General features: G+C 31.8%; 3 protein-coding genes across 5 annotated transcripts; 2 read left to right on the top strand and 1 right to left on the bottom strand.

The window, feature by feature from the left end:
- The first annotated feature begins 1,067 nt into the window (after positions 1–1,067).
- Positions 1,068–10,009, top strand: LOC101244451 (uncharacterized). 2 transcript variants are annotated; one of them, XM_069297421.1, is made up of 7 exons: positions 1,068–1,237; positions 1,676–1,743; positions 4,311–4,370; positions 5,284–5,448; positions 6,564–7,088; positions 9,333–9,398; positions 9,584–10,009. In XM_069297421.1, exons 4-7 carry the CDS (start codon positions 5,365–5,367, stop codon positions 9,641–9,643), a joined length of 735 nt encoding a protein of 244 aa, XP_069153522.1. In that variant the 5' UTR covers positions 1,068–1,237; positions 1,676–1,743; positions 4,311–4,370; positions 5,284–5,364; the 3' UTR covers positions 9,644–10,009. The 2 variants fall into 2 exon arrangements, with proteins under 2 accessions (XP_069153522.1, XP_069153523.1); XM_069297422.1 differs by having other exon boundaries at positions 5,265–5,448.
- Positions 10,010–14,680: 4,671 nt separating this feature from the next.
- On the top strand, positions 14,681–19,708 carry LOC101252176 (uncharacterized). 2 transcript variants are annotated; one of them, XM_010322027.3, is made up of 8 exons: positions 14,681–15,255; positions 15,614–15,722; positions 15,838–15,930; positions 16,046–16,732; positions 17,145–17,505; positions 17,911–17,992; positions 19,019–19,252; positions 19,355–19,708. In XM_010322027.3, exons 1-7 carry the CDS (start codon positions 15,058–15,060, stop codon positions 19,223–19,225), a joined length of 1,737 nt encoding a protein of 578 aa, XP_010320329.2. In that variant the 5' UTR covers positions 14,681–15,057; the 3' UTR covers positions 19,226–19,252; positions 19,355–19,708. The 2 variants fall into 2 exon arrangements, with proteins under 2 accessions (XP_010320329.2, XP_004238148.2); XM_004238100.5 differs by having other exon boundaries at positions 14,692–15,255; positions 15,611–15,722.
- A 221-nt stretch (positions 19,709–19,929) lies between these two features.
- On the bottom strand, positions 19,930–22,894 carry LOC101251879 (triacylglycerol lipase OBL1-like). The gene is made up of 5 exons (XM_004238099.5): positions 22,381–22,894; positions 21,610–21,803; positions 21,457–21,490; positions 20,538–21,148; positions 19,930–20,449 (listed from the first exon to the last, which is right to left on the bottom strand). The coding sequence occupies exons 1-5, from the start codon at positions 22,688–22,690 to the stop codon at positions 20,165–20,167; spliced, it is 1,434 nt and encodes a 477-aa protein (XP_004238147.2). The 5' UTR covers positions 22,691–22,894; the 3' UTR covers positions 19,930–20,164.
- Positions 22,895–23,502: the final 608 nt, after the last annotated feature.

Raw genomic sequence — 23,502 nt, 5'->3', positions numbered from 1 at the left:
TCAAATAAATTTATTATGAAATTATAATATAAAAAAACGACTACTATATCAATTAAGATAATTTAATATTTTAAGAACTTGATATCTTAATAGACTAATTTTTTTTTTATCTTGTTAGCGAGGTATGATTTGCAATTTTTAAATTTTATTAAAGTACAATAAATTATCATTACTTAAATATCAATATAATGAAAAATATTTTTTAAATGTTAATTAAAATTTATATCATTTATCTCTTGAAAAGAAAATTACGATAAATAAAAAAAGTATATATAAATTTCGATAAAAATTATTGAATTTTATCAATCATTATTATTTCTCATACTAGCTCATCCCAACACATATATTTTTAAGAAGTTACCCACACTATTTATTTCAATTGATTTGTTTTGAATTTGACACGAATCAAAAATATGTAAAATATTTAAATATCTTTTAATTAATATAATATTAAACATATCAACAAAAATCTAAAATTTTAGAAGTATCAAAAATAAATAAAATTTTATTATCATCTTTAAATGGAAATATTTTTCATTGTCGGTTCTAAAAAGAGAACATTATTGCTCATATTCCTCTTTGAATTGAAACCGTACGTTACTGGACCCGATAGTTGGCAGATGAGACTCGGTTCCAACTTCCAACTGCCAAAATATTTTGAGTCTATAATTAAAAAAATTATGATAAATTAAACTAAATCAAATAAATTATAAACAAAATATTTGTTGCAAATATGACTTGTATATAGATAATTTTTATCAATATAGTTATGCTGTACTGGAAGTGTTCGAGTTCGAACCTTGAGTATGGAGAAAATTCTCTTCGGAGCGCCACTCCCGAATAGATTTTGCAGTGCGCGATTCGAATTTAGTCAAATCTCTAATATGTGATCCAAACACCGGTATATATTATTTTATATTATATACAAGAGTGGTAAAAGGACGACCAAGGGTATAGTGGTCATTTTACATTAATAACAAATGGACAAATTTCATTTCCAAAAGCAAGAAGGGCAAATATGTAATTTTACATTAAAAAGGGACAAATTTCAACTTCAAGAGCAAATGTTTGCAGATCCATTTCTCTTCCATCTTTGTACAATATCAGTCTTTCTTTAAACAAAAAATTTCAATTCATCCTTACCACAAAAACTTACTCAAATATGATTCTAAAGCATAATTTCTTCCAGCTCTCTTCTTTCAACAACCAGTAATCAATTTGCAACTCAAAACTTCAAGTATGTTTTCTTTCTTTGGTAAAACATGGTTAGAGAATAGTAATTTCTGATATTCATTTTCTCTTCCATCTTTGTAGAACATGTCTTTCTTCAAACAATCAAACAAAAAATTTTCCAAAGTGAATATATAGTGATTTCGTTGTTTTCTAGGTTCTCTAATTTATGCCAGTTGCCCACCAAATTTTTTTAAAAATAAACCCTTCTTCACTCTATTAAATATCCCAAAAGGTTTAGAAACATATTTTCAAGCTAAATTAAAAATTTTATCTATTTATCTATCTATCAATGGGGCGTTATATTTTCATCGTTGCTGTTTTTGTCATGCTTTTCTTCTCTGCTTCTCATGGTAACTGTATTGTTTTTTCTCTCTTTATAATTGGGCTCTTTTCATTTTAATTACTCATGAATTGTTTTGATTTATTAATTGTGTATGTGTAGGTGTAGGAACCGGCAGAAAAATGGTGGGTTATTTTTCACATGGAGACACCCGTGGAGTTTTACACTAGGTCGGTTTCTTCTTCTTCTAATTTAAACTTGCATTTTTAGTCTCTCAAAAATTGACTATTTTTATTAGATGTATATGTACAAGAAGTGTTTATAATTTTTTTTTCCTTTCTACATTAATATTTATATTTAAAATAAAAAATTTTAATTTGTGATATGTTCATTCATTTTGTCTAATCTCAAAATCCCTAACCAAAAAATTATGAATAACAATTTATAATTATAATTATTATAATAATAAAAAAAAGAAACATAGATATGTATATTTACAAAAAGTGTTTATAATTTTTTTCTTTCTAGATTAATATTTAAATTTAAAATAAAAAAGAAAAGATAGGGAAAGTGGTTACAATAATTACATAAGATGTACAGTAAAAATGATACGTGTCTTAAAGAAAATATATATTGTTTTATACACAATAACAAATGGAGTGATGTAGCTCCTGCTTTTTAGGCTTTTAGCAGTAGTGTAATTTTCATTTTTTTGGCTTTTAGCAAAGATTTTTCCTCTTTTTTTTTATTTTATTTTCTTTCTAGATTAATATTTAAATTTAAAATAAATTTTTTTAATTTCTGATATGTTCATTGATTTTGTTTGAATCTCAAACATCTCTAACCAAAAAAAATTATATGAATAATAATTTATAATTATAATTAATATAATAAATAAAAAAAATATGAAACATAGAGATGTATATGTACAAGAAGTGTTTATAATTTCTTTTTCTTTCTAGATTAATGTTTAAAAATAATGGATAGGTAATATTACATCCATTTATAATTAAATAATAATAATAATAATAAAGTTATATATAAAATAAAAAAGAAGTAACAGTCTTGCTAAAAGCCTGAATATGTAAACAGTAGCCTACACCCCATTGCTAAAAGCATAAAAATGAAAGCATGCATTTGTTATTGTGTAAAGCAATATATATTTTCTTTAAGACACGTATCATTTTTACTGCTGTACTACATCTTATGTAATTATTATAACCACTTCCCCTATCTTTTTTTTAAAAAAATTTAAATATTAATCTAGAAAGAAAAAGAAATTATAAACGCTTCTTGTACATGTACATCTCTATGTTGCATATTTTTTTAATTTATTATAATAATTATATATAATTATAAATTATATTATTCTTATTTTTTTGGTTAGAGATCTTTGAGATTCAGACAAAATCAATGAACATATCAGAAATTAAAATTTTTTATTTTAAATTTAAATATTAATCTAGAAAGAAAATAAAATTAAAAAAAGGAGGGAAAGTCTTTTCTAAAAGCCAAAAAAATGAGCAGGAGCCTACACCACTTCATTTGTTATTTTGTAAAGCAATATATATTTTCTTTAAGACACGTATCATTTTTATTGTTGTAGTACATCTGACGTAATTTATATAATAGTAATTCCCCTATCTTTTCTTTTTTTATTTTAAATTTAAATATTAATCTAGGAAAAAAAAAATTATAAACACTTCTTGTACATATACATCTATATGTTTCATATTTTATTTATTTATTATAATAATTATAATTATATTATTATTCATATTTTTTTGGTTCGAGATTTTTGAGATTCAGACAAAATGAATGAACATATCAAAAATTAAAATTTTTTATTTTAAATTTAAATATTAATCTAGAAAGGAAAAAAATTATAAACACTTCTTGTACATATACATCTCTATGTTTCATATTTTTTTGGTTAGAGATTTTAAGATTCAGACAAAATGAATGAACATATCAGAAATTACAATTTTTTATTTTAAATTTAAATATTAATCTAGAAAGAAAATAAATTATAAACACTTGTTGTACATATACATCTCTATGTATATATATATATATATAAAATTTAAAAAAAAGGAGGAAAAGTCTTTGCTAAAAGCCTAAAAAGTGAAAATAGTAGCCTACACTACTGCTAAAAGCCTAAAAAGCAGGAGCTACACCACTCCATTTGTTATTGTGTATAAAGCAATATATATTTTCTTCAAGACACGTATCATTTTTAGTGCTGTAGTACATCTTATGTAATTATTATAACCACTTCCCCTATCTTTTCTTTTTTTTTTATTTTAATTATTTTTACCAAGTGGCTGAATATTCATCACACATTATGAAATATCTTCTATGTAGAAATTTCCATCCAACCTTTAAATAACTCTTCATTTTTCTACTTTCCATCCAACCTTTAAGTAGCTCTTCATTTTTCTTTTCTCCTCTTAACATATACTTTAATTTTAAATTTGTGTGGTCTTCTGTTGTTTGCAATCCAGGTATTTTGTTCCTACTCTTTTATATATATATATATATATATATATATATATATATATATATATATATATATATATATATATATATATATATATAATATAAATATAGTAATAATTTCAAGAAAGATGGCATATTAATGTTTTGTATTTACATCAATTTAGTTTTTTTGCCTGTATAAATCTTCTGTACACATTCACTATTATTAATTAAATTATAATATTATAATTTATTGTTCAAAATCAGCCTTTGCATTTATATCAAATTTAATTAATGATTTCTGCCATTAACTTTACAGAATTTCGACTTCGTTGGGATAGTTGTTCGCTTCTGTAATTCACTTTTCTCTCGGTGTGTGGTAAGTAGTACCAACTAATCCCTTATTTAACAGACCTTTATTCACTTGAGACAGCAGAGTGCTTTGTGAAGTTTATATAGACAATGATTTTTAATATAAAATTACATATTTACCCTTCTTGCTTTTGAAAATGAAATTTGTCCATTTGTTATTAATATAAAATGACCACTATACCTTGGTCGTCCTCTTACCACTCTTGTATATACTATATACTACTCTTGTATATAATACACATTTTTTTCATCTTGTGTTGTATATATTATGTGATGTTATTCTGTGCTAACATGTGATTTTTTTATCAAATATGATCCAGAAGATCCAAGCATGAAAGATGCATCTGTTTTTGTCTAATTTTATATAGTATGTAAATGTATGTAATTAGTATTCCCACAAATGAAAATGTTAAACTATGTAAGTATCTCACTTGGACATTCAGTAGTATGACATTCACATAAAAATATATTATGAACAAATTTGGCAGCTATGATGTGTTCGATTCACTAATTTTTCTCATTGAAATATTAATTTTGTTTGTTCAATATGCAACTCATTAAATTTAGGTCCATTATAAATACCTATAATGCTCCCAACTACAGCATCATCAGCTGAAAGCATGTCTGCAAGCCAGTAGCAGTATTATGCATACAAATTCAGCAACTCCTAAATGTTAATTGATAATTTGTTAACATTCAGCTACTCTTGATGTTCACTTTCTTCATATTGTCAATTTGCTTAATAAACAGTGCATTTATTTTGTGAACATGTATCGTAAAATAAAATGATAATAAATATATAAAATATTAAAATATTAAACGTTGGGCCCGTGCTTAGCACGGGCAACGCTCATCTAGTGTATAAATAAAACTTTTAACTTCGTGTCATAATTTCATATAGCCATTCCATCAAACCTTAGGTAAAAAAAAAAGTTTGAAGGAAGGGGAATATACTTCAACAATTTAGAAGCATCCGATTCCGTAGCTTGCAGTTAGCAACAATGGCGAAAAATGAAGAAGATGATTACATGGGAGACCTTTCTCACTTTCTTCCTCCTGGAGTTTCTTCTCTTCCCTCTAAAACGGTGAGTTCCTCTCACCCATACAAACCCTAGATTTTTTATTCATATATTTATTTTTGTGTATTTTGACAAAATTTCCTAAAATCTCAACTATACTTATTTGAAAGTCGAATACATCAAAATTTTATGTATTTAAGTATTCGATAATCATAGTAAAGTTAAATTTCTGATGACCTTAGTTTTTTTTTTCGATTTCCTCTGTATAAATACTGTCATGTAGGCTTGTAGTTTCAACATTCACACACTAATCAACACTCTCTGTATGCTTGGAATCAATATATTATTATCACTGTTTGTTTTTTCATTTGTTTTGAAATGTTTACTTGCATATTTTCGGTAAGTGCTGCTAGGATTAAAATTAGTCATCATTTAGAGTGTTGTTTGGTACTAAGTTGATCAGACTTTTCAAAAATGTTGCCGCACCTCTGTCGGATCAGACACGCATCCGTTGACATTTTTGAAGAGCGTGAGCAATATAGGTTTGGTACATTTTCTAGAAAATGTTTTTTTTTGGAAGTAAATGAGTTCTTACTTATTTTCTAGTGTTTGGTAAGTCAGCATATTATCCCAACAACATTAATATGTAATCTAGCGGAAAACTTTGTGGGCGGGAGATAGTACAGAGTGGGGGTTGGGTGGTGGTGGGGGTGGAATAGTTAAGGGGTGGGGATTGGATATGTTGGGTGGGTGGGGAGGAGGCAATGAATTTGGGATGTCACTTGTGGAGATTATTTCCCTACTTTCATTAGAGAAATCATTTTCCTCATCTCTATGGAGCCTTTTTTCGCAAAGAAAATGGTTCAAAATTAATTTGACCAACCAAACATGTAAAACTAGACAAATATTTTCCGAATTATGTTTTCCTCCATATCAAACACACTCTAATATTAACAAGCAGAACTTTTGTTTCCATGGGTTTTCAATGGCCTGAGTTAGTTGTTATAGAAAATTTGAACCGACTGTCAAATTCTAAATTTTGGATTTTCTCGTACTTAGCTTTTCATTGCAAAATCGAGTCTAAATTCTGTGGACAAATATAAAAATAAGACATTGATGTCAAAACAGATCATGTGGTATGAGTTGCTTCTGGCGCTTATCTGTTTGTCTTGGGTTGGCAGGCATCAAATAAGCCTGAAGTTGCGAACAAGAAACGTAAGGTGTTAAACTGGCAAGATAGGAAAAAGCTCAAGAGAGAGCAGAAGCAAATTGAAGAGGACCAAAAAACTCTAGTCAATTTAGAGTCAGCAATTCCTGAGAGCAACATTGGATTCAAAATGTTGAAACAAATGGGTTATACTCCGGGATCAGCATTAGGCAAAGAAGGTTCTGGTAGGTCTGAGCCTGTGGGACTGGAAATCCGAAGGGGCCGTGCTGGTATTGGGAAAGAAGATAATAAGGTAGAGAAGCTGAGGAAGGAAATGGAGAAGGCTAACAGGGATAGAAGAAGAGAAGAAGAGCTAATGGAAACTTTTGGATCTCACCTGAAGGAGCGTTGGAAGGATAAAAGGATTGTAAGAAATTTTCACAAGGCTGATGCAGTACTAGCTCAGTTAGAGAATAGGGAGGTTGTAACGGAGAAAAAGGAAGAAGAGGATGTAGGAAAGGATGAGGAGGAGGAAGAGGAAGAACCGATCACAGAAGAGGTATTTTTTTATCATTTTTGTATGATTTTTCAAAGTAAACTGAATGCTATATTGGAACTAGCATTTGATTCACTTTTCCTTTTTACCGTTTTGTGCTAAAAAATGAGTTGGCTTAAGGTTTGCACTGTAAATAATTCTAGGGAAGTTAGTGATGAACAATACCAACTGTGTAGTTTCTTGCTAGGACATTGACCCGAAGCGCTAATAACATATTAGTGATTCTCTAAATTACATATATGTGGTACAGGACAAAACTATTAATCCGGCCGAACTCACAATGTATGTTGTGGATACACCCCTGATCTTGAATCCTCACCTTGGGAACAAATTTTGAGGTTAAGTTACGCCCAAGTCCATTTTTCTTACTTTGGTATTAAAGCCCGATACGTGCCATCTTGGTTTAACTAATGTTGCGTTCCCATGTTATATTGTCCATACACTGAATGATCGGTTATGGGTGTGCGGGACATTAAGTGTTTCACATTGTTTTAGGATACAGGTTGTTGTCTTCTTATATGGTCCAGGTTTTTAGGTTGAGTTAAGACTTAGGCCAAATGCCATTTTCCTTAATTGTGAAGTTGACATAAATAATAATCCACAGTATACTTCACCCAAAATAATCCACAGGTATGTTGGCAGTTGGTTCACCAGTACATACCTCTTTTACGAAACCTGACCCCAGGTTTTATGCTTCCCTCAAGAATAGCAAGGACAAATGCAAATGTTGAACATCTCACTAATTTAAGAAAAAAACAAATAGATTACAATCTTATGTGCAGAGACGTCCATTACAGTTTTGCTTAGACTTGGTCAAGAAAGTCATGAGGGAACTAACGTTCCATTCATGTGTAACTTGACCAAAAATTTAGAATCAACAAATTAAGAGATTTTACATTGACTGGAGCAGAAAGAGATAACCGACTTACCTAGAAAGTCTTTTATGACTAAATATGCCAAATTCTGTTGTGTCCAGCTGGGCATTCCAAATCTACCTGTTTCACATAAGATCAAAGCACCTTGTTAGCTTACTGTTTGCAAGTACTGTTCCAGAATTTTAGCCTTTCTCAGCAGAGATGATGTCGAAGTGTGTGAAGATATAGTTAAATAAATAAAAGTGTACCTTCTCTTACAACTTAAGCTTTTAGATGAGGTAGTTACACAATTCAACAAATAAAACTAAATGAATTAAAAGATAATTAGCAGTCATCTGACTCGCATTAAGACTTCCTCTCCAGCTGTTCCATCAATGGCTTGAACAACTGGATCGAATAGTTGAACCAACTGTTGCACTTTGCTCCTATCCCTCAGAAATTCCTGCAGAATTTTTTGTCTATGATTGCAACGCTTATTGAGCAAGTAACATATTCATTTGAAAGTTGGAATGTGGGATCTTCATGTTTTCAACAAACTATAGCTGATTGTTGACGCATCAAGATTAAAGTGCAAGAAAATGAACATATTATCTATCAAAGAAATCAGAGTTTTCCAAGTCTATTTTATTGTCTCCCTCTCCCTCTCAAAATCTACGCGTACGAGCACACAAAAAAATAACTCCAGTATGAGTTATATAGATCTTTTGTATCCATTCTGCTCTTACAAGTCCAGTATTAAGAGGACTTATCATGCTAAGACTTTTTTACACTATCCATTAGTAGACTGTTTTTATTCGGATTTGGGACCAGCTATAGTTTGTTGAAGTCTTATACCTCTGAAAGATTTCTGAACATTGTGAGATTTTCAGAAGGTTAGAGCTTGATGGATGAAAGGATCACACATATTGAAGAAATCACAAGGAAAAGAACTTTCTTCCCACATTTTGTGGTGTACAAATCATTTTGATCATTTGAGTACGGGCAAATTGTGAAGTTCTTTGAATATAAACTTTTCAAATATTAAGGTTCTCCCTTGCTCCTTTTTGTTATTTAAAAAGAAGTTCTCCCTACTCCTCTGTCCAAGAGATTGCATGGAAGAAAACAGAAGAAATAAGAGTGCTGAATTTAGGTTTATGGGATGTTTCTTGATATTTTTAAAAAAGGGAGTCATTCTCCATAATCACTCCCCCTCCTTTCCCTATTTATCACTCTTGGCGCTACTAAAAATTGTTATGTTCCTCAACTTGGAGCTTGTTTGCAATGCTATTGATGATGATGGCTACTTTTTTATTTAGCTTTGCTGGTTAATGCTTGTCCTCTCTGGTTGAACCCGCTACTGATTTTGGGTACTGCTTCACTACTTACAATGCAGGATTTGCTCAATACATTGATGAAGCTGAGAGATGAGTATCATTACTGTCTTTTCTGTGGATGTCAGGTAAGTGTATAGTATGATTTGACACGAAGTTTAAGGGTAAAGAAGGCATTTGATTCTTTCCAGTTTCTAGTAGGAGGTATCATGTAAGGGAATGGACAGAAAATAGGGAATAGTAAACACGTTTCTTGAAGAAAACTCGTCAATCTGTATGCATCTTACTGCTATTCTTTTTTATCATTTCGCAGTATGAATCAACCGAGGCACTGCAGTCTAACTGCCCTGGGATAACCGAGGATGACCACTAGATGACATTCCCCAGTAGGCCTTAGCAACAACACCTTGAGAAGGATTTAGAATCCTTCCTGCAACAAATGGATAATTCCAGGGATGATAGGAGCAGAGATTGCGTCTTGGCAGCAAATCAAGAGCTCAGAATGACCATTCCTTTCAGGTGAATGTGATTTCTCGATAAATTATTGAAAGCAGAATTCAATGATAAGATTATATTGGTTGCATCTCCCATAGCTTCGAATTGCATTTCTTGAGCCACATGAAATCTTGATAGTTGTGCAATGGATGGTGTGGCTGTATATCAAGATTAGTGATTCTTGTACTGTAGCTGTTGATTGAAGTTGCAACTATTCTTAAATGTGTTGATTGCGTTTGTAATATTAGCATTGCCATATTTGACAAGCTCTAACTAGAAGATTATTATCGACACAATGGTGAGAACGAGCACCATTCTGTTCGATTTAATAGATGAGGCAATAGATATACTTGACAAAGACGAAGGGAGATTCCCAGATTCCCAGTAGAAATGATGCCGTTTCAGTTGCATTCACTTATCAGAGAGGCTTCTTGTCTTATTAAGTGCCTATGTGTTTATAAGAGCTTTGGCTTTTCCATGGATGTTCCCATTTCTTTACCTAATCTGGTGATGGGTGATGAGAAGAGAACATAGACAAATTTTCTTCAAAAGATAAGGGTCGGGTCGGGTATATTCTATCCTAGGGAGTGAACAACTCGCGAACGACGTAGACGAGGGAATGAGTAAAAATGACCCATTTACAATGATATATAGTTGTTTAGTGGGGTTATAGGACACTTTTAAAGTTTAGGTGTCTTTATGAAAATATGGGACAACTTCGATGTTGTATCTTAAATTAAAGTAACAGTAAAATAGAGTAACAATAAAATAGATATCACAATAACTCACAAAAGAAAAGAAAGTGAAGTAACAACAAAATAAGTTAGTGGTAATAACAATAACTTAAGATGTTTCTAGAACTATTTAATTTTCTTTTTATCATTCTTGGTAAATTTTTGTTAGTGTGAAATTGCATTTTTGTCTCCCGAATAGATCTTGCAGTGCGCGATTCGAATTTAATCAAATCTCTAATATGTGATCCAAACACCGGTATATATATATATATATATATATTGGGTCCATTTTCATGCACGTCCCCTTTTTGACCGGCTTGAAACCAGGCTGTCCAGCTAATTCTATTAATTACGTAACCTCTGCTCACGAGGCCTGCAATATTTATTTCTTTCGACAACTACAAGTCAATATCCAATTTTATTTTATTTTTTGATTTTTATACGTAGATTAATATTTATATTAGAGTTGGATAAATTTAGAATCACGTTGAATATGACTCTACGTAAAGTGTTATCTATAAAAGATTTTATTACATTCATTACTTAAACTTGAAATCTTTAATTAAAAGAAAAACAGTTTCATTCACTGCATCAGTGTCTTTTTAATAATGTATAACCAATCCATGAATGTTATTTTAAATTATTTAATTTGTTTAAAATAGTTATATATTAAATTTTAATTAGTTTAGTTTGACAGAGGATTGTTATCTGTGTATGAATGTGGATAACGTAACGTATTATAGAAGTTTTTGAGGACAACCTTGATTCAAAGTAATTAAAAAGATTTTTCTGTTTGGCCTGCAATCTGATCCCGCAATTCTTGTTGACCTAACAATTTTGGGTCGTTTGGTACAAATATTTATAATGCATGAGTAAATAATGCAAGAATAAGTAGTCTAGGAATTAGTAACGCATGATTTATTTTTATTAAGTGTTTGGTATATTTTTGCTCACATCTTCTTGTGTTTGCATAATAGTTTTATAAAAAGCTTTTTTTCAACTATACCCTTGAATTATTATGTAATTGGATCAAGATAGATAATTGTCGGATAATATTATTTTTTATAACCTTCTAACTAGCTATGAGAAGAACAATTTTTAGTTGTCTTGTTTTTTATTTTTTTCACTTGAATTATTTGAGAATAAATAATTATCATCTTAATAAATTGATCACTCACAAAAGATAATTTTTCAATTAAAAAAAGATAAAACATCTTCTTTTAAAATTGAGAAAACAGTCAACAATGATAAAATTAAACAAACCATCTACATGTACACATAAAATTGCAAGTTTTAGTTTTAATATGTATGTAAATTTTTTTAAAATAAAAATGATTAGAAAATCAAGCGAATATATACATATATATATACATATATATATATATATATATATATTATATAAATTTTACTTGTACAAATATAAATTCATAAAATCAAGAAAATACACAAAATAATAAAAAAAATGGTTTGAGAGATATTTTTATCTTTATATAGCTTATTCCATGATATTATATCCAATGGAAGATATTTGTAATACATCTATGGAGGTATAAGTAATCCATGGATTAGTTATATATAAATTCAAATTCCTACAAAATATGATACTAAATAATACCTTACATAATCTATGGATTATTTCTTCTAATGCAGCCTACCAAACGACCCCTAAGGGTGAGTTTGGTAGGGTCAATAATTCAAGAAAATAGAGAAATTAATGAGGATGTTATATGTGTTAACGTTCGATGTTTTGTATGATATAGGAATTAATGTGCCTTTAAGTCTTAAAAGGTAATTTTATAAAGGAATGGTTAAATCAAATATCTTTTGCGTGTGGCTTAGTATATTAGTTTGAGCAAAAATTCGCATGCTCTCAAGATGAAAGTAACGGAAATGAGGATAATGAGATAGTATGTGGGCATTCAATAAGAGACATGATTAGAAATGAATATGTTCGGAACAAGGTGGAATCAAAAAATCCATGTGATGGATAAGATAAGAGAGATTAGTTTGATATGATTTGAACATGTAAAAATAAAATAGATAGATGTCCTAGCGAAAAGGAGTAAGAGGTAGGGGTAGGGCACCGAATAAGTATTAAAACAAGGTCATGAGTAGATGAGATATGACATGCTTGTAGCTTACTGAGGACATATGAGCATAGATTGGAAGACATGAAGATCGGAAATTAAAGTATAATGCTAATAGTTAATAATCGAGTGTTGTCTTAATTCCTTATCAATGTTATTTTTATTACACTCCTATTATTTTTATTCTTCAATCTTAACATACATGTTGTTTATCTGCTCCAGTCAATATCACATTATATTTTTAATTGCTACAATTTTTTTCTCCATTATTTTTTACTAATGTATTTTCTATGTACACCATCATCCTAAAGCATCATTTATAGAATTACACCAAGATATTATTATTATTATTATATAAAAATAATTTATTTCTTAATATGGGTAGGTAGAGTATACAAGAAGTACTTGTGTTTTATAGAAACAGCATTTTAACTTTGAAGAAGAATTAGAAACATTAATAAAATAATTGCATAGGAAATCCTTGGGAAAGAGACAGGAAATGGCAGCAATAAATGTGGGGTTTTGTCATTCTTTTACTCTTCGTGGCTGTGAATTGAACCTAACTTAAAAATATAACCAATTCCTGACTTAAAATCATTTATTGGTATTTGGTGCTACACTAGACAAGAGGGGTCATTCCTCCATGTCTCTAAAATTTGACTCACCAAAACCAAATAATGCTGAGAATCACAGGTGAACCACTAGTGAAACATAAATCATATAAAGCGGAACTCTATTTATCAGTTGAACCTTTCTACTTATCACTTGACTAGTTAAATCGTTAAATATTTTCCTCTATTACGAGTAGGAGTGTTTAACTGAAATGATTGTGTTTTTTTTTTAAAAAAAATTACTAAATTTTTGATGAATTAAGCAAACACATTTATTACATATATACTAATACAAAGGTATAAATTTTCTCATGTCAATTTGATGAATTTATATATATTTTTAAAAACATTAATTAAAATTTATATGATTTAAATTTTTCTAAAAGAAAAATTAGCTGGTGATCCGGGCTGTTTCCCTCTCGACGATGAAGCTTATCCCCCATCGTCTCACTAGCCGACCTTGACCCCTGTTATTTTGAGGTCATATCTAGTATTCAAAGTTTTCCTCGATTTGGTACCGCTCTTGCGGCCCACACCGATATAGTGTTTTACCCCTAGATGTCCAGTCAACTGTTGCGCCTCAACGCATTTCGGGGAGAACCAACTAGCTCTGGGTTCGAGTGGCATTTCACCCCTAACCACAACTAACCCGCTGATTCTTCAACATCAGTCGGTTCGAACCTTCACTTAATTTTACCCAAGCTTCATCCTGGTCATGGATAGATCACCCAGGTTCGAGACATAACAATTGATTTAATTGAAGAAACTTATAGCTCTACTTCAAAATATAATGGACCATAAATTAAGTAGTTAAATTTTCAATTCTTTGCTATATGGAGCTCATGCATTAACTCCTTGGTAATATTTATTTGTTTACATTGAACTTTGGATATTTTATTTTAATTAATAGATAATTTATATTAAGTCGTTAAAAAATAATTTAAAAAACAAATAATTAATAAGAAACATAATCCCCACCCCACATTTTCTTTTTTAATTTTATGAAAAAACAACAGCATCGATGTTCTCCGAGCCTACGTACTCATGACATTATGCTTTTTTTGTTTTTTCTATCATATACTTTTGACCACGACATTATATTAACTACTGTTCGTTTTCATTTTTGTTCTTGGGATGTGTTGAAACTGTTCCTTTAATAATTGGTGTTGTTGCCTTTAATTTCTCCTTAATTCATGTTAATCAAAATAGTAAGTATAACAAATAATTTAACTTCATTATAAAAAATAATATTCACATAATCTAGAGACTGTTTTACTGTAGTTGATTGGATTTAACTTAAAATTTGCTAAATGACTTTATTAGATTGAATTTTTTCAGTAAAATAGACGGAAAGGCATCGATCATAGAAAGACGCAAATCCCAGTCTGAATTGTGCCTAAAATAAACATAATCATTTAACTCACTCTCTTCCCTTCGATTAACTAAAATAAATAATTTATTTTGTCCTTTCTACTAAGATTCCATTGTTACAAACTCACATATTATTAAAAATTATAATTATTTTATGGGTTATTACATCGAAACGATTTAATTAATGGGCATTCAAAGAATAACGATTCGGATAATTGTGGGGTCGAAAAGGAATATTGTTTTACATACCTGCATCATATTGTTAAACCGGTGACCAACACGCCGTTTATAATATGTTAACAGTAATAGTAAACCATCTTTATAGTACAATATACTTTCTATAATATATATGGGTTACCGTTTTTATGCAACTTTGTGAAGACTTTCTCTATTGTATCGGTTTATTACTACATTTTTGGTGCGACGGCGACGGAGGTTGAGATTCCGGTGTGATGACGGAGAAGTTGAAGTTGTGAAAGCAATTGAACAATGCCGGAGCTAGGGTTTCAGGATTCGAGATCGGGGTTAGGATTTAGTAGAAGTGTTCGTGATGTAAGTCCGGACTCTGTTATTTACACCGGTGATTCCAATTTCAGTATTTTCTCATCTGCTTCCGGCAGCGTTGACCGGTGTTCATTTGCTTCCGATGCTCATGATCAGGATTCCTCTGTTTCCGATGTTTCTCAAGTACTACTTCAGCTCCGTTTTACTTTTTTTTTTTTGTACTTTTCACAGTCTCTGTTTGGTTGGATTCTCTGCATTTACGTGTATTTTCTGCTGTTCCTGTTCGGTGCAATATTAAAGTGAAGACGAATTTAAGCTTCCGTAAGCTTAGTACACGCGTTAGAGAAAGCTATTCAGATCTCATCTCACAATTTTGGATAATCAAAATAACCTGTGAAATTGAGAGAAAATATGCTTACAACAATTCTCTGTACTGTGAAATTAGAAAAAATTAACAAGCATTGGCTATAGTGGGTTACTAGCTCTACTTTTTGGAGTTTGTCGACTTCGAAGACTCTGAATTTTTTTTTTATTGAAGCAGCATTTGGCAGGGCATGAATGCCGTGAAGCTTCGGGTGGTACAGTTATAGATCCAAACAAAGCAATGTTACACAGAAATAGTCACATTGGCAGAAAGGAAAAAGCAAAAGGTATTCTCTTGACTTTTTTTTTTTTCCAACTCTTTCAGCTGGCTTCCTACAAAAGCCTCATTAAATTAGATTCTTCAACATTTCATGTGATAGTCACACATTCACTGTCTTCCAGTTCAAAAGGCAGAGAAGAACAGCGAGATTGAGACAGAGGATGAGAATCTATCTTTAGATTCTGCAAGAAACTCCTTTTCTCAAGCTCTTAAAGGTACACTGCTGACTCAAGCTTTTCAAAGCACAAAGCAATTTACCTCACATTGAGGGTAATCAATTTTTTTGTTTTTTTTTTTTGGTCTTTGGTTTGCAAAAATTCATTGGAATAGAGTGTCAAGATCGTAGATTTGGGTCGGGATCTTTGCTGAAGAAACCAGACAGGCGAAGACCTGCTTCATTAGATCTAAACAATGCTGTGATTAACACTTGCCACTCTTCTTCTCCGCGTTTTGGAATCATGAAGAAAACCCCTATTACGACTAGCCGAGTTGGTACATTTCTGAGTCCAAGAACGCCTAATTATCGCCATTCCAGTGTTGGGGTTCAAAAAGGCTGGAGTTCAGAGCGTGTGCCACTGCATTCAGCTGCTAATAGGAGGCAGGTAAATACTGCATTGCTGCCTTATAATAATGGAAGGATATTGCCTTCCAAATGGGAGGATGCAGAGAGGTGGATTTTTAGCCCGGTCTCAGGAGATAGTTCTGTTAAAACTTCACTACACCAGCCACAGAGGCGGCCTAAATCCAAAAGTGGGCCTCTTGGTCCTCCTGGTCAAGCTTACTATTCAATGTATTCTCCTGCACCACCTGTTTTTAAGGGAGGAAATGGTGGTAATCTCTTAGCCAATTCCCCCTTTTCAACCGGAGTGATGACAAATGATGGTTTGTCAATTAGATGTGGAGGCAACCTGGGAAGTGGAAACTTCCATGCACTCACAGAACCATGCATGGCAAGGTCAGTTAGTGTACATGGATGCTCTGAACTGGTCTGTTTATCGACCTTGCCAATTTCACAAGGTACTGATTTATCTTCCCAGTTGATTGGTTGCTTGCATAGTCTAACTAAGAAGTTGCACATCGATTAGCATTGCAGCATCATTCTAGTGAAACATAGCATAATTGCAGACGGTAATTCCTAGAAGAAAGAGGAAACATGCAAGATTACAAATTGAGCCCACTAGTTATCGCAGTACTTGATTGTTTCTTTGGAAGATTTAGATCTATATATCCACTATTGAGATCACAATACTAATTTGTCACTGCCTATTGTCAATTCTGAAATTCCCCCAACATTTAAAAAGATATACACATCTTTAAGGTCATCCCTGCCACCCTTCGAATCCTCATAACTGTCGTTGTGCAATATATGAAGAGATGATGACTGTGCCTTCAGAATTTTGTTTAACTTTCTTGTAAATCTGTTATGTAGATGAGAGTGGCGATGATATTCAAGATGAAGCCAATGTTGTGTCACGAGTTATATCAAGGAGGGATATGGCCACTCAAATGAGCCCCGAGGCAAGCCCTTCCTCATCTCCTATAAGACAGTCATCCTTCTCTCCTTCAACTCCATCTATTCTACCACTTGTAGAATTGCAGACTGTTCCTTCTTCTAAAGCAGAATTGAGAGATGTTCCAATTGATGAGCGGGTTACAGTGACCAGATGGTCAAAGAAACAGAAAGCTCGAATTCCCGGTAGGAGCATGGAACTTGATGACTGGAAAAGGAAAGCTATGGAGATCCGGTCTTCAGGTTGGGATGTTTCAGACACATCAACGAGTATTTCAAAGTAAGTGGTGTTATTTTTTTTGTTAGCTTGTAAGTAGATTATTTTGAAGCATTGCCAATTAGAGTAGCTTTATGGTAGTCTAAGGTGATTGGAAGTATTTCAATTAGAAAAGGAAAAGCTGATAGATCATATATCTTTTGTAGAAGATGCAAACACAAGGGAAGGGAAAACATCCTTTCCTTGTGTTGTTCTGTTCATTTGCATTGTTCTCCTAAAATATTGGTTAACATGTACATTGCCTTAATTGTTTATCTGATCTCAAGTTGATTATGATCATTAAAAATCTCAATAAGCTGTACAGTTCGGGAAAGGATAGGCCTCATTCATGCTCTTTAACCCCTCTCTCTCCAAGTATCAAAATGCATTTGTTTCTTAATTCATGCTATTAATTGTCTGAAATATTAGGATTAAGAGGGAAGAAGCTAGAATCGCTGCATGGGAGAACCTGCAAAAGGCAAAAGCAGAGGCAGCAATGAGGAAACTGGAGGTTGGTCTTTAATCACATACTTCCACCATGCACTCATTAGTTTCTAAAGCTTCTTTATGTTTCTCATAAGCTTATTTGACTCATCAATTATGTGGCTTTGATTGAGTATATTGCACCTGAATGCAAAAACTTGTTAATTATGATTTCAATTAACAAGAACTTTTTAAAGTAGTTTTTCTGAATTGGAAAAGGCTACTTATGTTGAAGTGGTAACCATCTGGTAACTTCCATCAGTGCTTGTAAGATTTGGTTTATCTCAAAGTCAAACCCCCTCTGTCGGGATGTCTGGCCTACAGAACTAGGCTTGTATGACAAAGGAAGGTTTTTGATGTTGACACAGGGGATTAGAATATAGGGTCTTCAAGTGTTAAATAGGTTGACCTTTTGATATTCTTAGCTCACTGAAATTTTGCATTATTCCAGATAAAATACAACTTGAAAGATGAGCGGTGGATTCTAAAACCGATATAACTATGTTAGGCATTGATAAAATTTGGGGGGTGCGGTGGAGGTTGAAGATTATATGCATTCTGTACTTATCTCTCATTTTCTCATGTTATGGTTGATCTTCGTGATTCGGGAATCTTACAAGATTCTGAAGGGATGAGAGAAATCTATATCTCGTTAATTTGGTAATCATATGCTATTTGGCCTAATTGTATAGAAATATCACATCTTTCTAGGTATTATCTTGTGCTAGCGTTCATGCATGATTTGTTTAGATCAAGTCCTGAATCTTTCCAAAAAATATACCTCCTAAGTCCTAACAGTGGGTGATTTCTTCTCTCCCATGTCTACATTATAAGCTTAAGTTGTCAGTTCCCTTATCTTTTACTTCTTTGAAATTTTGAATTGGATTATGTATAGTCATCAAGATATGTGTTCTCTCACAAGGAAGGAAGATTTATTGTTCACATTTCACAATTATATAGACTATAGAGGACAGAACTTACATATACTCTAATAGAATGAAAGCGTTTTCTGTTTGCAAAATGAAGACATGTTATCTGTATAAATATAATGCAGATGAAACTGGAGAAAAAGAGATCGTCATCCATGGATAAGATTATGAACAAACTTAGATCCGCTCAGAAGAAGGCCCATGAAATGAGAAGCTCAATGTTAGCCAACCAATCTCATGAAGTAAGAAGATCCTCAAGCAAGGCATTATCTTTCCGTCAGACACGTCAAATAGGGTCACTAAGTGGCTGCTTTACATGCCATGCATTTTGATGTTACAACCAACCCTCTATATATCAGGTATGCTCCTACCTTTACATGTATATCCTTGCACAAGTTTAATTCTGGTATTGAATGATGGAATTATTTCTTTCCTGATGAACTTTTCTGCATTTTTGGTAGTGAATGGGTCAGATCATGTTATTCTGGTAACAAGTGGCAGTAATTTGAAGATGGTATTTTCGAGATGTGCTTTCTGGAAATCGGTGCTGTAGGGTAGTCGAATTCCCCCATGTACGATGGTATCTGCCTGCTGAATGATTTATTAAGTCAGAGGCATGAACAGAATGGATATCGAATAGTGTGAAGTGCAACTCAAGTTCCATCTTGATGCTCCCATTACAAGGATTATATTTCTTTCTTCTTCAAGCACCTACATTTTCAACCAAATTCTCTTTGTTCTGTAAGATTCTAAAAACATCTCCTTTGATTTGTATGTATGTAATGAATTGTCAATAATCCACGAGTTCTTTTGAATTCAACACCTGAATGACAAATTTCTACTTTATAATGTGAATAACAAGCTTATGGTTTGGAAACAACATATCCCGTGTAATCTTACAAATGAGGTTTGGTGGAGTAGAGAGATTGTTTCTGATAGATCCTCAACTCAAAAGAAAAGGTTCACATTAGCAACGTGAATAAAAAATCGATCTGGTTACATGTTTTTAAGTGGGCAGTAGGAACTAGGCTAGAAGTTAAGTAATATATCAGTTGACCTGATTCTACAACTGCCATTCAGTTCCAAATAACTTAACAATGGTGTTGGTTATATGAATCTACATTGATCGTATTGCATAATACAAACTCATCTCAAGCCAATACGATACAATACAATAATAAAATATTCAACACTGTAGGGTTGTTTATTTTGCAGTAGCTTGGGATAATTTTATTTTTTCTCACTTCAAAATGACTCTTGATTCTTGAAAATCAATCATCTTTAAGACCATCTTGGTCATGACAAGCTGATTGTGGAAGATGAAGTACTGATCCCAATCGAGTTAGATTAACATAATCTATAGTAGTATGAGCTGATAACCCAGGAATCACCAACCCAACCACTCTAAACATTTTCTGTAACCAATCTTCTCTGTAATGACTGCCTTTTGTCCATGGAAGGATAAACCCTCTAATAAACTCATATACTGCAATCAGCAACATGGGCAAAAACCATAGCACAGAGAAGTAGTTCTTGTTTGGTTCTTCCTCCACCACCTACATCAAAACAAAAAGAGTTCAGCTATACAAAAAATTGATACACAAGGTCTTTCCTTCTGCCTATGCCTCGACGGAGATACTTTACCTTGCCACTGTAGAAGCTGTTGTAATAGAGACATGATCCAAAATGTTTGAAGAAGGTCGTGTCATCATATGGCAACCTAGGAACCATGTCATTTGAATAAACATGTCTATAATACTTAACATCATACTTATTAAACTTATCCTTCATGAACTTCCCAAATTGTGGATCCCCAACTCTAGGCTGTCCAAATGTGTAAACTCCTTCTAATCTATCCAACAACCATTCCTCTTCATGCAAAATCAATATAGCTGCAAATAAAACTGCTAATGCTCCTCCTAAACTATGCCCTGTCAATATAAACTTTGCCTTTACATTTTTGATCAGTATCATTTTCAGTTCTTTTCTGATTTGGTAATAAGCAAATAGTTTTTGGTCTGAGCTTTCATCAATTTCTTTGGGCCATCCTTTGTTCTTTTGTAAGCCCAATGCTTTCATAAATCCAGCATGTAGTTTACCTACACCTTCAAGCTCATACCATGAAAGGTCCACATCTGTGATCCAGTGGTCTGCATTGTATGGTATGGTACCTCTAAATGCAACCACAACTAGGTTTGAATCTTCAACTTTGTCTTGGAACATAATGGCTTGTGTGGTGTGTACTTCCTGGTAAGCTGCATATCGACACAATATCGAGTATAAATCATGAATCGTGATGAACCTGATAAGAAATGAACCTTTGGTTTAAGTCATTTCTAAAATCTAGCTAAATGAGATGAGAATGTAACGAGTCATCAAATCGTTTGATATCGACCATACTTCAGAAAGCAAGATATGGGGTCCTAGTAAATCTTCAAAATATCTTTTAAGGAAGTTTCCTCAATAAAAAAAAAAACGTTTAATACTCATAATTAAAAATAATAAAAAGATCTTAGAACATCTGGTTAAATATTAAAGAAAGATGGCTCTGAATGAACTTTACCATTCCAAAAGCTGTAAAATTTTATGAAGTCCATCTGCAAAACAAAAATAACATTTATAAACTCATTTATCTTTCGAAATTATGAATTAATACTCCAAAAGTTTAGTATATAATCTTATGTAAATCGACTAGCAAATATAAATAATATATTACCTGCCAATTATGTGTGATAACTTTCTTGGTGAAGGCTTCATTTTCATAGGATAATTTAGCAGCCATAATAGCTAGTGAAGGACCATAGTAGTTGTCACCCACATTTTTAGTCTTGTCTAAGTCAACCCTCCAATCAAGTTGTCCGATCATCGACATAAAATTCTCCGATTTCATATCTGGTCTTACTACCTCTCCTGAAACGAATCATAATTATATAACTAAAGTTTTTCCTCAAATACAAGTCAATAAACATGTTCATCATTTTCTCACTTTATTAATTTATTTTCTTATTCAAGATTTAGTTCAAGCCCTACCACAATTTTTCTCAAGAAAATAGAAAAACAACAATTGTGTTTCAATGCCAAATAAATTGATCGAGTCAATAATGAACCCTAATTAATTGTTAGTATTACTCTTACAATGTGAAAATTGATCGAGTCAACTATATGAACCCTAATTGTTAGTATTATCTTACAATATGATTACATGATCTCAAAATCAAATAAAAATTGCATTGTAGATTAATAATCGTAAAATTAACCAATAATTAGAACACTTGTTTTAGTAGTGAATTTCAGATGAATCCTCAAACAACAACAATAACATACTCAGTAAAATCTCACAAAGTATGATCTAAAGAGGATAGAGTGTACACAGACGTAACTATTATCTCTCTAACGTATAAATACTGTTTCCAAAAGACTTTCGACTGACTCAAGCAAATGAAATACAAAAAGAAGCCAAACATAATGAAAACTAGATCAAATTTACCTAGGATTATGTTGAAGAAAAGCTTGAGAAGACCACCATTACATGAAGGATAATTCAACAAGAGCTCAACTTTAGAACCTATAATGTTCATTGGCTTTCTCACAGAAATTAAGAATCTCTGCATAGAGACAGATGCAAAAACAATCCATCGACGTTGAATACCTTGTATCTTGTTTGTTCCTTGAGGAGCATCCACAAATTTCTTTTTTTCTAATTCACATGAATAAAATATCCTAAATAAATCATAACAACTGGCTTCTTCTGCCTTCAATTCAAAATAATCTTTACAGAATTCTTTGTTGCAACCCATTGAGTAGTACTTAGTTAATGTCAATTATTTCACGATGTCAAAAAAGTTTATTTAATTCTTAATATATAGTAAGCTCACAGAAAAGCATATGGCATATTTTATTTTTGATTTCGTGTCCGGTATTTGTACAGGGGTTGACTAAATTTGGCTTTAAACATTGGAGAGTTCATTTTAGGAGGCGACGCTTTCAATAGGATTTTCTTTCCATTCACAAGTGTTCGTATCTCTAGATAAGGGTGGAGGAATCATGAACCATCCCATCATAATTTATGTTTATTATTTTTCCTTTTTAACCTGTTTTAATTTGACGCAGAACTTATGAAAATAAAAAAGACTTTCAAATCTAGTGTTTTTAAATTAAAAATATGTTAAATATATCAAAATGTTCTTTAATCTTACAATTTTAAGTCAGTCACATAAAAAGTTAATAATAAATAGTTGTTGAAAAAGATAAAAGGAACAGCTATTAATAATTACTTTGATTCAATAACTAGTAGTTTAGTACCCATAATATTTGCCTGTGAAATATTTTTATTTTTATCTGAAAAAAGGTATATCTCGTGTATCTCGTGTGAGTTAGAAAAAACATTTTTTTAAAATGAAAGTCATTTTCATAGTATTTGATTATTGAAAACAAATTTAAAGGAAATCGACTGCTGATCGATAGTCAATATTATTCTTATTCGTAAATTTTTCTTCCTTAAGAAAAAAATTCATCACTAATTAACCAAACACCAAAAGAGTTTTTTTTTTCTATGATAAATATATTTTAAGAAACCATGGAGATCTCAAACGGCAGGATTCATTCTCCA

This window comes from Solanum lycopersicum, chromosome 4 (genome assembly GCF_036512215.1).
Source record: "Solanum lycopersicum chromosome 4, SLM_r2.1".
Lineage (NCBI taxonomy): Eukaryota > Viridiplantae > Streptophyta > Magnoliopsida > Solanales > Solanaceae > Solanum > Solanum lycopersicum.
The sequence above is the reverse complement of the archived record's forward strand: the minus strand, read 5'-3'. Positions and strand labels throughout refer to the sequence as shown.

Bases quoted from the DNA above. Each gene is read 5' to 3' on its own strand.
- LOC101252176 (XM_004238100.5), top strand. From the start codon at position 15,058: ATGCCGGAGCTAGGGTTTCAGGATTCGAGATCGGGGTTAGGATTTAGT. The intron at 15,931-16,045 runs GTACACTGCTGA...TCATTGGAATAG, and splicing joins CTTTTCTCAAGCTCTTAAAG to AGTGTCAAGATCGTAGATTT. The intron at 17,993-19,018 runs GTTGGTCTTTAA...AATATAATGCAG, and splicing joins CAGCAATGAGGAAACTGGAG to ATGAAACTGGAGAAAAAGAG.
- LOC101251879 (XM_004238099.5), bottom strand. From the start codon at position 22,690: ATGGGTTGCAACAAAGAATTCTGTAAAGATTATTTTGAATTGAAGGCA. The intron at 21,491-21,609 runs GTAATATATTAT...TTTGTTTTGCAG, and splicing joins TTATCACACATAATTGGCAG to ATGGACTTCATAAAATTTTA. The intron at 20,450-20,537 runs GTAAAGTATCTC...GTTTTGATGTAG, and splicing joins ACAGCTTCTACAGTGGCAAG to GTGGTGGAGGAAGAACCAAA.
- LOC101244451 (XM_069297421.1), top strand. From the start codon at position 5,365: ATGGCGAAAAATGAAGAAGATGATTACATGGGAGACCTTTCTCACTTT. The intron at 5,449-6,563 runs GTGAGTTCCTCT...TTGGGTTGGCAG, and splicing joins CTTCTCTTCCCTCTAAAACG to GCATCAAATAAGCCTGAAGT. The intron at 7,089-9,332 runs GTATTTTTTTAT...CTTACAATGCAG, and splicing joins AAGAACCGATCACAGAAGAG to GATTTGCTCAATACATTGAT.